Source organism: Dromiciops gliroides, chromosome 3, assembly GCF_019393635.1.
Source record: "Dromiciops gliroides isolate mDroGli1 chromosome 3, mDroGli1.pri, whole genome shotgun sequence".
Classification (NCBI taxonomy): Eukaryota; Metazoa; Chordata; class Mammalia; order Microbiotheria; family Microbiotheriidae; genus Dromiciops; species Dromiciops gliroides.
This window is the reverse complement of record NC_057863.1, coordinates 155,737,224-155,749,759: the sequence shown is the minus strand read 5'-3', so window position 1 is coordinate 155,749,759 and position 12,536 is coordinate 155,737,224. Positions and strand designations below refer to the sequence as shown.

General features: G+C 38.9%; 1 protein-coding gene across 1 annotated transcript; it reads right to left on the bottom strand.

Annotated features, from left to right (window-relative positions):
* Window positions 1-106: 106 nt before the first annotated feature.
* On the bottom strand, window positions 107-779 carry LOC122751297 (trafficking protein particle complex subunit 4-like). The gene is given in 2 exon segments (XM_043998292.1): window positions 107-623; window positions 625-779. Coding segments are annotated over 2 exon segments (648 nt in total). The 5' UTR covers window positions 756-779.
* Window positions 780-12,536: the final 11,757 nt, after the last annotated feature.

Here is a 12,536-nt window from a genome sequence, read left to right as displayed (position 1 = left end):
CTTCCTCAGACTGCACTCTTCTTGACATGCTCTAACATGGGTATTTGGGTCTCCATCCTAGTAAAATGGCTGAGTCCATTTCAAGCTCTGGTCTTTGCTGGAGGGCCTATGATCCTGGCCCCAAAGTCCCAGCCTTCTCAGCCCCTTCCAGGGCTAGCTTCAGATTTTTGTCAAACAGCTCACACCTGATGGGCATCTCCAAAGAGTAGAATGGATTCTTGAAGGCAAATTCTGAGTAAATCTCATAGATCTTTCTCAAGAAAGAATCAATCCCACCTTGTCGAGGATCTGCCAGGACAACAAACTTGATACCTGCTAGTGTCTGGAAGCAGTGGAGTTTGAAGGTGTCTGTCTCCAGAATCTCGATGCCAGAACTCTCCAGCTCGGGAGACAGTGGGGAGCCGATGGCAAACAGCGCGTGGAACATGGAGGCCAGCATCAGCTTCTCGTTGGACTTAAGGCAGGGTCGACCGAAGCGGATGGCCATGGGGTAGTTGTCCGGGTTACCCAGGTATTCCAGCACCTCCTTTCCATCTGCGGTGTACTTGCCATTCATGTCCACGCCACTGATGGAGAGAACCGCATGGCCCACCTGTATGCTGTCCCGCTGGCCAAAGGCGCTAGTCGTGAAGTTTGAGTAGGAGGTCCAATGGGTAGCTGAAGGTTTTCTCAGCTTCGGCTCTAGACGCGCAGTTGTCTAGCTGGTAGATGAGCCCGCCGGCCTTGTTCACCACATAAACACTGAAGATCGCCATTGCTCCATTCGTGGCTGTTTCCAGTTTCCAGTTTCCAGTCCTACACTCTAGCTTCATTTCTTTTTTTTTTTCCCCCTTTTTTTTTTGTGGGGGGGGGAAGGGGGCTTCATTTCAAACTTGCTGCAGAGGTGACATTATATTTGGTTTAAATTCCTTACTAAAAACGGGTATTGGTTTTGTGTTTGTTTTATTAGAGAGAAAAGACAGTGTGCCACAGTGGAAAGAGTGCTGACTCTGAAATTAGAAGACTTGGGTTCAAATCTTGCCTCTGAAAATTACTATCTGTGTGATCCCAGGCAAAGTCATAACCTCTCTGGGCCTCAGTTTCCTCATCTGTAAAATGAAAGTGGTGGAGGAATTGACTTCCTGAGCGTCATTTTCAGTTCTTGAGTTATGATCAGAAAGTGAGATAGTTTGGTAGAGAATTAGAACAGACTGTCCTAATCATTTAAATATTGTACATAGGATAAAAATAAACCAGTAGGAACTTTGAGTTCTCTTCAAGCAAAATACTCAATGGGGAAAGGAGAGAGTATTGAAAATAGCACACACACACACACACACACACACACACAGAGTGTTTTAAGGTTTGCAGAGTTCTATATTCATTGTCTCAACTGACATTCACAACCACCTCTGAGGTAGACGCTATTATTATCCTTATTTTATAGATAAAGAAATTAAGCCTCAGAGAGATTGTGACTAGCACAGGGTCACAGAGTTACATGACTGATGGAGGCTTTGAACCTAGACCTTCCAACCAAAGTCCAGTGCTCTACTCACTAAGCCATTCTGTCATATTTTCTTTTTTTCTTTTTTTTTCTGTCATATTTTCAATATTCCCAAATTCATTCAAATCTTAGCCCTGTGTTCAATAGATTTTACTTCCACCAGAAAAATAAAATGGGAATTTTATTGGTTCTTATTCTGGATCTCTTGGTTAGGGCCTAGTCTCCATTTATTTCCTTGGTGAATTCTTCCCCTCTATTTTCCCCTTCCCCAATTAAAAAATGGCAACTAACCAAATATCTAAAAGGTACTTTTGGGATAATTTAAGCCAATTACTTCATTTTGTGAATGTGAGACAAAGCCTGAGAGGGGTTAAGATGACTTCTTTTTATTTTTTTATGTGTATATTATCCATTTCTATGTTTTTAGTGCTTTATTTTTTATTTAATCATAAAGCATTTTATTATTTTTATTACATATAAAGAGAGTTTTCAACATTTGTTTTGATATGATTTTTAGTTCCAAAATTTCCCCCCCCCTCTGCAAGACAGAAAGCAATCTGGTATAGGCTATATATGTACAATCACATTAAACACATTTCTGCGTTAGTCATGTTGTGAAAGAAGAATCAGAACAAAAGGGAAAAACCTCAGAAAAGAAAAAAAAAAGCAACAACAAAAAAGTAGAAACAGTATGGTTCAACCTGCATTGAGAATCCACAGTTCTTTTTTTCTGAATATGGAGAACATTTTCCATCATGAGTTCTTTGAAATTGAAGATGACTTATTTTTAACAAAAGGACATGTTTTTCATACATTGGAAAGTTACGCAGTCTCTCAAAAGGTCAAGTAAGATTCCCAATAGCTATAGCCGCTGCCCTCCTCTCTCCCAAATGAACATACTTTAAATTCAACCGACTAATTTCAGGACCATCTTTTAACTGACAACCTTTTTCTTGGTGATGTTGTAAGTCAATATGTCAGAATATCACAGTCTAGAAAATTGTCTCCTTTTCTAAGCCATGCATCCAGCCTCCACTTTAGTTCAGGCCCTTCAAAACTACTGCCATAATCTCCTAATTGTTCTCCTTGCCTCATGCATCTCTCCATTCCAATCCAACTTCTCCAAAGCTGCCAAAGTTACTTTCCTAAAATATAGGTTTGATAATATCACCCCCCCCCAATAAATTGGGGCTCACTTTCAAATATAAAAGTCCTTTCTTTGGTACTTAAAGCTGCTTATAATCTCATCTTTCCTATATTTTCTTCCAATCGCCTTTTTTTTTTTTTTTGGTGAGGCAATTGGAGTTAAGTGACTCGACCAGGGTCACACAGCTAGTAAGTGTTAAGTGTCTGAGGCCGGATTTGAACTCAGGTCCTCCTGAATCCAGGGCCCATGCTCTATCCACTGCGCCACCTAGCTGCCCCTCCTTCCAATCTTCTTACACTTACTCCATTCCATAAATTTTATAATCCAGCCATTCCTGGACTACTTGCTATTCCTTAGGCACAATACTCTCATCTCTGTGCCTTTTCCCTGGCTATTCCTCATTCCTGGAAGGCTCTCTCTTCCCAACTCTGCCACTTTGAGTCCCTGGCTTCTTTCAAGACTCAGTTCAAATGTCACCTTCTGCCAGAGGCATTTCCTGGGCTGCTATTTACCCCTTCAGCTGCTAAAAGCCTTCTTCTCCTCAAAGGTCACCTTCAATCTCTTCTGTCTCAGTCTCTATCCTCTGTCTCTTTCTTATGTCTTTGTCTCTCCTCTGTTTCTGTCTTTCCTCTCTCCTTCCTCCCATTCTGTCTGTCTCTCTCTCTCATATTATCTGTACAAATACTTTCTCCCTCATTAGAGTGTAATCTTTTTGCAGGCAGGGAATGTTTTTACCTTTCTTTGTATTCCCACCCAGTGCATGGGAAACACATACATTTTAGTGCTTGTTTGATTGATGGAGAAATTTATGGTGGAGCCTAAATTACATTATCAACCAAGAATTTTTTTAGGATATCCTCAAAAAAGTTTATGACTGGAGGGAGAGGGGGGGAAATTAGTCAACCATGCATCAGTGCTCCATTGGTATACACAGGATGGCATGAGTCCTAAAAGAAGGCTCCTAGAACCTTGGGTGGATATCCCATTGAAAATTTATGGGAGCACATGGAAAAGAGTCACATAGGATGGATAAGCATCTTTCATACCATGGACATGGGGAAGGGAGGAGCCCCATATCTATGAGATTCATTGAAGTATTATAATCATTTCAGCCTGGCCAAGGAGTAGTGATTTGTTCCTTTCACTTCCAGTCTTAAGTATGTTTGGTCTCAAAATTTATTTCAACAGACATTTATTCAGAACCTCTTCTACATAATGAACTGCATGAGGCACTGAGGAGAGAAAGATGAAACAAGTTACAGCCTTTGCCCTTTCAAAAGAAATTACATTTTTAATAATAATTTCATAGAAATCATATTTTGGTTATGATTGTTCATATTCAGCAGTAATGATAGAGGGAAACAAAGAGGTAGGAAACAGTATATTCTATTTCCCAGCATGGTAAGATCAAGCTTTGAGCCCTCAAAACTATAAAAAAAAAATGAAGTGGAGATGAAATTTTTTCTCTATAAAGTTCCTGTCACATATTAGTGATTATTTTCCTTCTGGGGATGCATTTTAATACTTTGAAAAGGCAGTTCATAATCCCTATACCCTCAAATGTTGGGTACCTGAGTAAAAAGTTTAAGAAGAAGCTGAAATGATGGTAGCTAGCATTGATTATAACTCTTCACAAATATTGTTATATTTTCTCCTCACTAACAGCCTGGAAATGTAGATGAGGCAACTGAAGCAAACAGAAGTTAAATGACCTGGTCAGGATCAAAAAGCAACCTAGTGTCTGAACATAATTTAAACCTATCTTCCTCTCTCCATGTCCAGTATTTGACCTACTATGCCACCCAGCTCATCTTTACACATATGAACTTTTCCATTTAAACAGAAGGGGCAGCTAGATGGCCCAGTGGATAAAGAACCAGCCCTGGATTCAGGAGGATTTGAGTTCAAATCCGACCTCAGACACTTGACACTAGCTGTGTGACCCTGGGCAAGTCACTTAACCCTCATTGCCCGGCCCCCTCCCCAAAAGAAAAATTAAACATCAAAGACTTATTCAATATAAATTGTAGTTAGGCTGCTAATAAGGAAGTATTTCAGATTTGGTTCTATGTTTAAAAAAATGGTTACCTAATCACCCTAAGTTTGTATTCCAGCTAACATTTCTCTTTAAATGCATTCACCTTTCTCATATTTAATAAGTATAATAGAAAGATTTTCTTTTAGTTAGAAATTAATTTCTTTTTTAAAGGACATTTATTTAAGAAACTAAAACAGCAAAACAAAAGGATTCTAAGAATTCTAGAGAAATGTAAATCTGCCTAATGAGCAATTAGAACACATTTTCTTTACTGAATCAACGAATAAGTACTTATTCACATAATTAGACTTGCTGACATCCAAATAGGGAGTCTATCATTGTTCAAGGGAGACTAAAGGGCTGCCTAATTTATCTTCATGTCTCAAATATTGGAAATATTATTATTCAAGCATTCATAGAGCCCTCTCTTTTTTGAAAAGTGTTTTACAATCATTTGTTTCTTCCTCATTTTAGCTCTGGGATCTGAGAAGTAGATCATATTTTTTTTTCCAATTTCCAAATGGGAAAATTAAGGCACAAAGAGTTCAAGTGACTTTGGATCAAAAGTTTAGAGCCATCTAGTCTACCCTTTCCCCCATTTTAAGGATGACGGAAATGAGGCCCAGAGATGTTTAAGAGACTTGCCAGTAGTCACACAGGTAGTTGTGGTCAGTGTCAGTCAGGAGAGGATTCCAGGTCCTTTGAACTCCAAAAGTAGCACTCTTGGGTCACATACCAAACTAATTAATAGTAGAGATTGGGGAAAAACCCGGATGTCTTAGTTTTCAAATCTTTGTTTAGGTCTCCTCCCTCGACACACTTTAAAACAGAAATAATATAATTCTGAAACATGAACCAGTGTTCCTATTGAAGTGATATATTTGGGGGGGGGAGAATAAGTTAAAGGTCATTGGGGTAAATTGATGTGTGATCATCCTTTTTTTACAGAAAAAGAATGGGTAGAATGGATTTCATTAGTTCTTAAAAATGTATGAGGGGCAGCTAGATGGTGCAGTGGATAAAGCACCGGCCCTGGATTCAGGAGTACCTGAGTTCAAATCCAGCCTCAGACACTTTACACTTACTAGCTGTGTGACTCTGGGCAAGTCACTTAACCCTCATTGCCCTGCAAAAAAAAAAAAATGTATAAGAAATTCCTACATTTTTTCCCTATTATAATGTTTGAAGGAAAAAGAAAGACATATTCCAGGGATCATGGATTATTAAAATACTCCAATCATATCCACATGCATTTTTTTTTTTAGCATTCATTGTGTGTTTTCAAACTGCCTGTGAGAGCAGTTTTATTTTTCAGCTATACCTTTATGGCCATGCCCTGATTAAAAGCTCATATGAAAAACTGCCGCAGCCTAGAGAACCCCTCCTGTATTTTCAACTAGGCTTTTTATCAAGGACACATTCCCAGTTAGTTCACTGCCAAGCTGAGGAAACTTTGTGAAGCCTTCAAAAAGAGCTTCTTGTATTGATGTCTGCATTCTGTTACCCAAGAGGATCTTTCTGCTCAACACAAAAGGTGAGGTGGGGCAACATTTAAGAGGTCTGACTGACAGGATTGGCCATCTTCTGGCCCTGGGCCATGTGTTATTTACTCCTGGAAGATAAGAGACTGTTAGCTCTGGAAAGGTCCTTAAGATTCTGCTGCATCTCCTTCCTAGTCTGTCCTAATTCCTGTTCTTCCATCCCTACCTTGCTCTCCTCCAATTTTAGTCACTTTCTTCTTAAGCTAACCCCCATCATGAACTGTGATTTCTTTATCCTTTCTCTAGAACTGAACTCTCTCTGATCACTCTCCCCAGGCCCCCTACCTGCAGATAAGGTAATAATAAACTATGTTGCCTAGAGAGGTATTATACACTCAGCAGTAGCGCTGAGATGAATCCAGTCCACCATGTACTGTTCTGACATCTCCCCACTGGGTCTACCCCTGAGCCAGGCCACAGCCTCATGGGTAAAATGAGGCAGGATATCAGACATAGATCAGGGTGATAGGGCACATCTGAAGAGAGGCTTACTAAGAGAAAACCAGTGAGAAAGGCTTGGCTCTTTTCTCACTTAGTTTTTTATCATAATTAGATATCATATATAAGATAAAAATAAGAAAGTTCAACAAAATGCTATTCTACAATCCTAGTGGGGTGTGTGTGTATGTGTGTGTGTGTGTGTGTGTGTGTGTGTATAGAGAGAGATGTAGATATAGATACAGATTACAATCGATGCATGACTATGCCTATTGGCACAATGAACTATGACCACAATGATTCATGGGAATATTTAGTACCACAGCATTGCTCATACAGAAGGCTTCCAATGAATACTCGTTAAGTGAACTAATTAATGACCCATTATTTCCTTTCACAGACTCATTCCCATATTTTATAACTCTCCCAGCTCATTGGGCAATAGTTGAAGTCTATCTTTAAGTGCCCATTGGAATCACTCACAAAGTCTAGCATTTCTCTTGCCCTCCCCCATAAAGTTGAAAGATGGTTAAGGGCATATAATCTGAGAAAAGTGAATTAGACACTGGTCAATGAGTCTGCATAATACACTCAAGTCATAATGTGGTGACTGAAAGGGGAAGGAATTGGTCAGAGAAGGAGAAGAAGGGAAGCATGCAGGTGACTGACCAGCTCTCCAAAGCTTTAGTACCACATTAATCAGGACACAGAGATAAGGGCTGGCTTTGTCAGGTCAAATGATATCTTGCTGATTCATTACCATAAGGCAAGATCATAGAAACAAGGTAATGTTTATGGAGCCCTTAAATAACTACTTATTGGTTTTTATATTGATTGAATTAATAGTGCTGATCCATAATCAGGAAAATAGCTCTGTATTTTTTTAAAATAATGGCTAAAATGCTATTAATAATTTAATTAAATGCTGGCCCAAAATGCGATTAAAAAAAGATAAGAGAAAATGCGAAACATCAGTTCCCAATTCCCAACTGACATTCCCAACCAGTGTTCTGTTTTTTGTCTTCACAGGTTTAATTAAATCCAAAATTAAAATTTAGCATTAGTGGCTGCATGTAATGCATCAATGCATTTTTATGACACATTACTGAATCACGGAGCAGAATTACACATTCTATTTAGGTCAGCTATGTAAATCAACAAAATTAATGAGCTTTATTAAATCATCTTAGTAAAAGCCCCCACTGTCTTAACTGTTTACTTAATTCCAAATCCAACAAAAAACAGCTGTCACCTTCTGACAGACCTTCCTCTAAATGACGATTTTCCTTCCATTTGCGGGTGTGTGTGTGTGTGTGGGGGCGGGTAGGGAACAGGAAATGATTCAAACTTTAAGCCAACAAAAATATAATATTCAAATTTTAAAAAATAACATATAGACTGTAGGACTAGATCATCCCAATTTGGCTTTAAGAAAGAAATTTGGGGAAAGTTCAAGTATGACATCGAATTTTTTCATATTCTATGGAAAATATTTCATGTTTTATCTATAATAAAGTGTCATCAATGTGGATATTAACATTTTAATAATTAAGAATTTATAATAACTCAACATGTGAAAGAAAGGTTTTTCTAAGTAAATCTAGGGTTCCAATAAATTTCAAAAGAATATTTTTATATTACTTAGGAGAATAGTTTTTAAGTATTTGATTATATGAAGCTGCTGGCATACAAATAGTTGTTATTAACTACAAATATGCCTTATCTATTCATGAAAGCCTGGAACCTCAAAAGTACCTCTACTTGACCCTATTTTGTCAACTATGAATTCAAAGTTTTCTATCTATTTAAAAGAAACAAAACTGTATTTCTTTAGGTATGGACTATGAATCATATTTTTCATTTTTTCACACTTCAGCCCAGTTATTCCCAATTGATGTGATGTTTAAGGCCCCCCCCAAAATCCTACCTAACTACTATGGAGTATAACTTCTAGTCCACCTAGAGTTTAATCTTCCAAATGAAATGTTTTTCTTCCTCTCTTTTATTTGTTTGTTTGTTTGTTTGTTTTAGTGAGGCAATTGGGATTAAGTGACTTGCCCAGGGTCACACAGCTAGTAAATGTCAAGTGTCTGAGGCCGAGTTTGAACTCAAGTCCTCCTGACTCCAGGGCCAGTGCTCTATACACTGTGCCACCTAGCTGCCCCATCTCTTCCTCTCTTTTAAATGCATCTGAACTTTATTTCTAAATCTGTTCTCTCACTGTCTTCTAAATCCCAGAATCTCAGAACCTCTGAGTCAGGAGAGAGCTTGTAGGTCATCTCTTCCAATTTGTGCCTAAACAGAAATCCTTCTAACATCTCTAACAAGGAAAACTCATTAATTTCCTTTCAAGGTCTCTCATTTCGCTTTTGTACAAATAACATTTTTTTTTTTAGGCAATGGGGGTTAAGTGACTTGCCCATGGTCACACAGCTAGTAAGTGTCAAGTGTCTGAGGCCAGATTTGAACTCAGGTACTCCTGAATCCTGGGCCGGTACTTTAACCACTGTGCCATCTAGCTGCCCCCTACAAATAACATTTTGATTAATTTCTATTAAACCTTGTGATACCCATATCCCACCTATTCTGGGGCACCTTCTTTAGCAGTTGGAAATGGCCTAGCCCCATCACTGTGGGGATCCTTCTGTCTCACCTTAAGGTTTCCTAATGAACATATCAGGGCCTAAACCCCAGCCTCCCTTATTATCAACCAACAGAATTCCTTCCACTCCTGCTTCAGGAGGGCTTATTTTGGACTCAGGCTCTGGCCAGGCCTAGCCCCCTAGACTAACTGTCAGGGAATAAGAGGACCGCTGGTACCACTTTCCACCTAAGGACTGCTCATACTGGTGTCATCCCTTCCTCTCTCTGAGCATGTGCTGAAGAAGCCTGCTTGTTTGACCCAGTACTTGCTACTTCCTAAGCTCCTCATAAGAATTCTCCTTGACTTACTTTACAATGGCACTTTTTCCTAAGCAGAGACAGCAGCTGATGGGGCAAGCCTAAAACTGTTCTTTTATATCATCTACTCTGCCCTCAGGGTCCAAACAGAATGAGTTCCATCTTTCCTTTACATGTTGTTGTTGTCTAGTTGTTTCAGTCCTGTCTGACTCTTTGTGACCTCATTTGGGGTTTTCCTTGGCATTTCCATCTCCAGCTTCCACTGCATGACAACCCTTCAAATACTTGAAAACAGCTACCCACCCTCCTAAGTTTTCTTTCCTCTAGGATAAGCATTTCCAGTTCCTTGAACCAATCTTCATTTGATATAGTCTCCAACCCATTCATTAACCTTGTTTCGCTCCTGTTTGTCAATGTCTCTTATATGTGTCATGCCCCTCACTGTACACAATATTCCAGAAGTGGTCTGACTGAGGCAGAATATAGCAGGGGTATTTCTTCTCTCATTCTGGAACCTATACCTTTCTCAATGGAGCCTAAAATCAGACCAGCCTTTTTGGATGCCACATAACATTGATCATCAAAATACCCATTTAAAAAAAAAATTCTATACAAACTCTCATCTAGACCAAAGCTTCTTAAACTGTGAGTTGCAACCCTATATTGGGGTCGCATAACTGAATATGGGGGGGCATGAAAAATTTGGTAACAGTGAAAACTTAGGTATACCTACTTTATATACCTATATACCCAGGGTCGCGTGAACATTTCTCAAGCAAAAAGGGGTTGTGAAGTGGGACAACGTTTAAGAAACCCTGCTGTAAACATAAGTAAATATAAACATCCCTATCCTGTACTCTAGGAGGTGATTTTTGAGTTTTCTTTTAAAGTGAAACCTTATATTTTTGTTTTTTGCCTATGAAATTTCATCATATTGAATCCAGCTTAGTTTTCTATTGTGTCTAGATGACTCTGGATCTTGACTTTGTTATTCCATGTGTTAGCTGGTCTTTTCAGCTTTGTGTCATGTGCAGATTTGATAAGTGTGCCTTCTACAACTTCATTATGGCCATTAATAAAAATGTTGATTAGTATAAGGGCAAAGTCAGAACATTGTCAAATATTTGTAAAAATATCTGTATTAATAGCAGAAAGACTTCTGGGTTCAGAATATTGGTTCTGCTACTTTATTGCTCATAGCTAAGTTAATTTCTCTGGATCTCAGTTTTCTTACTTGTAAAATGACTAGGTCCGATGATTTCTATGGTCCCTTCTACATCTACATTTGTGATCCTGTGACTGTCATTAATTATTACTCTTAGGGTCTGGTCATTCAACCAGTTTTGACTATAACTCTAGGTTCCTAACTATAGCTATATTGTTATTTTTGTTCAGTCGTGTCTGACTTTCCATGACTCCGTTTAGTGTTTCCTTGGCAAAGATATTGGACTGGTTTGTCATTTCTTTTCTAGCTCATTTTACAGATGAGTATACTGAGGCAGGCACGGTTAGGTGACTTGCCCAGGGTTACACAATTGGTAAGCATCCCAGGCCAGATTTAAACTCAGGTCTTCCTAATTCCAGGCCTGGCATTCCATCCACTGTGCCACCTAGCTGCCCCAACCTATAACTATAATAATTTTCTAATCTAACACCTAACCATTACTATAATTTACCTTTCCTGCCTTCCTTTCCTTAAATCCAAGTACAGGGTGTCCATAGTACTTCTCTGATCTAGAAAACACTTTTTAAAAAGGGTAACCTTCAAATCAATCTTACAGTTATGCAACTATGAATCATGAATGTCATAGCTTTGTTTCCATAGCTATATTCTTCACGGTGCCCAGCAAATACTAGGCACTTAATAAATATTTATTGAATTGAGTCATTGACATATGACCCCAAAGAGATTTCCATAGAAAAATGTTACTTTCAGATAAATTTTGGAAATGGGTTGAGAAACATAACAATGCTCTGCTCATCTTAATTCTGAAAGCCCCGCCTCCATTTTGAATGAGGAGGCAGATTCTCATGCTGGTAGAGCATACCATGGAGAATAATGGACCTGGAGTCTGGAAGATCTCACATGGAATCCCACTTCAGATGCTTACTGGCTTCTTGAAGCAGGCAAATCACTTAATTTCTGTGAGCCTTAGCTTCCTCGCCTCTAAAATGGGAATAATAGGGCCTCCCCTGAAGGGTTGTGAGGAAATGGGATGTGTAGAAGGTGATTTTGCAGACCTTCCCTAAACGTGCATTTATTTCTGTTATTCTGGATACAGATGATTTTTTTGATTATATATCTGCATCCCTTTCTTCCTCACCCTCTCCACAACCAGCATAGTTTTGTTATAGCTCATCACAAAGGTTGTAGCCAAATTCTTCTGGTCCACTGACTACTTTTGCCTTACTTACGTCCTTTAAAGGGAAGGTAAAGAGTTGGGAGAAGGAGAGGAAGAGAAGAACAAGAAGGTGGAGGTGACATAAAGAAGAAAGAGAAGCTCAAAAGGCAAAGAGATTAATTACTCTTGCTAAATGGATGCACGACTCAGCTGATCCTGTTATTGATTCTATGCTATCAGCACCCCCTAAATTTCAGTAACCGATGGCAAAAATAGATCATCTCACCCTAGTTATGGCTCTGTCTTCATGTTATTTATGTTTTCACCAAACTAGACTGTCTGTTGGGAGTCCCTTTACTGTTTGTGTTTGTTCTCAGAAGTACTTCTGACAAACCAAAACATCTGCTGTAAGTAACAAATAAAAACCAAGTCAAATCCCTCCATCAGAGTTAATTCTAGGCCTTTTACCACTGGGCTTATAGCAGATTTAGCAGGGTATGTCATCTCAAGATGTTCTACCTTTATTTTAGTGAGGGTTCACTGTTATTGTTGCTATTGTTTTCTATCACAGCAATTTAAAATTCTAATTCAATTCTCAGCCCTCTACTTTGTCACTAGCTTGTTGTCCCTTGTGCATTTAATG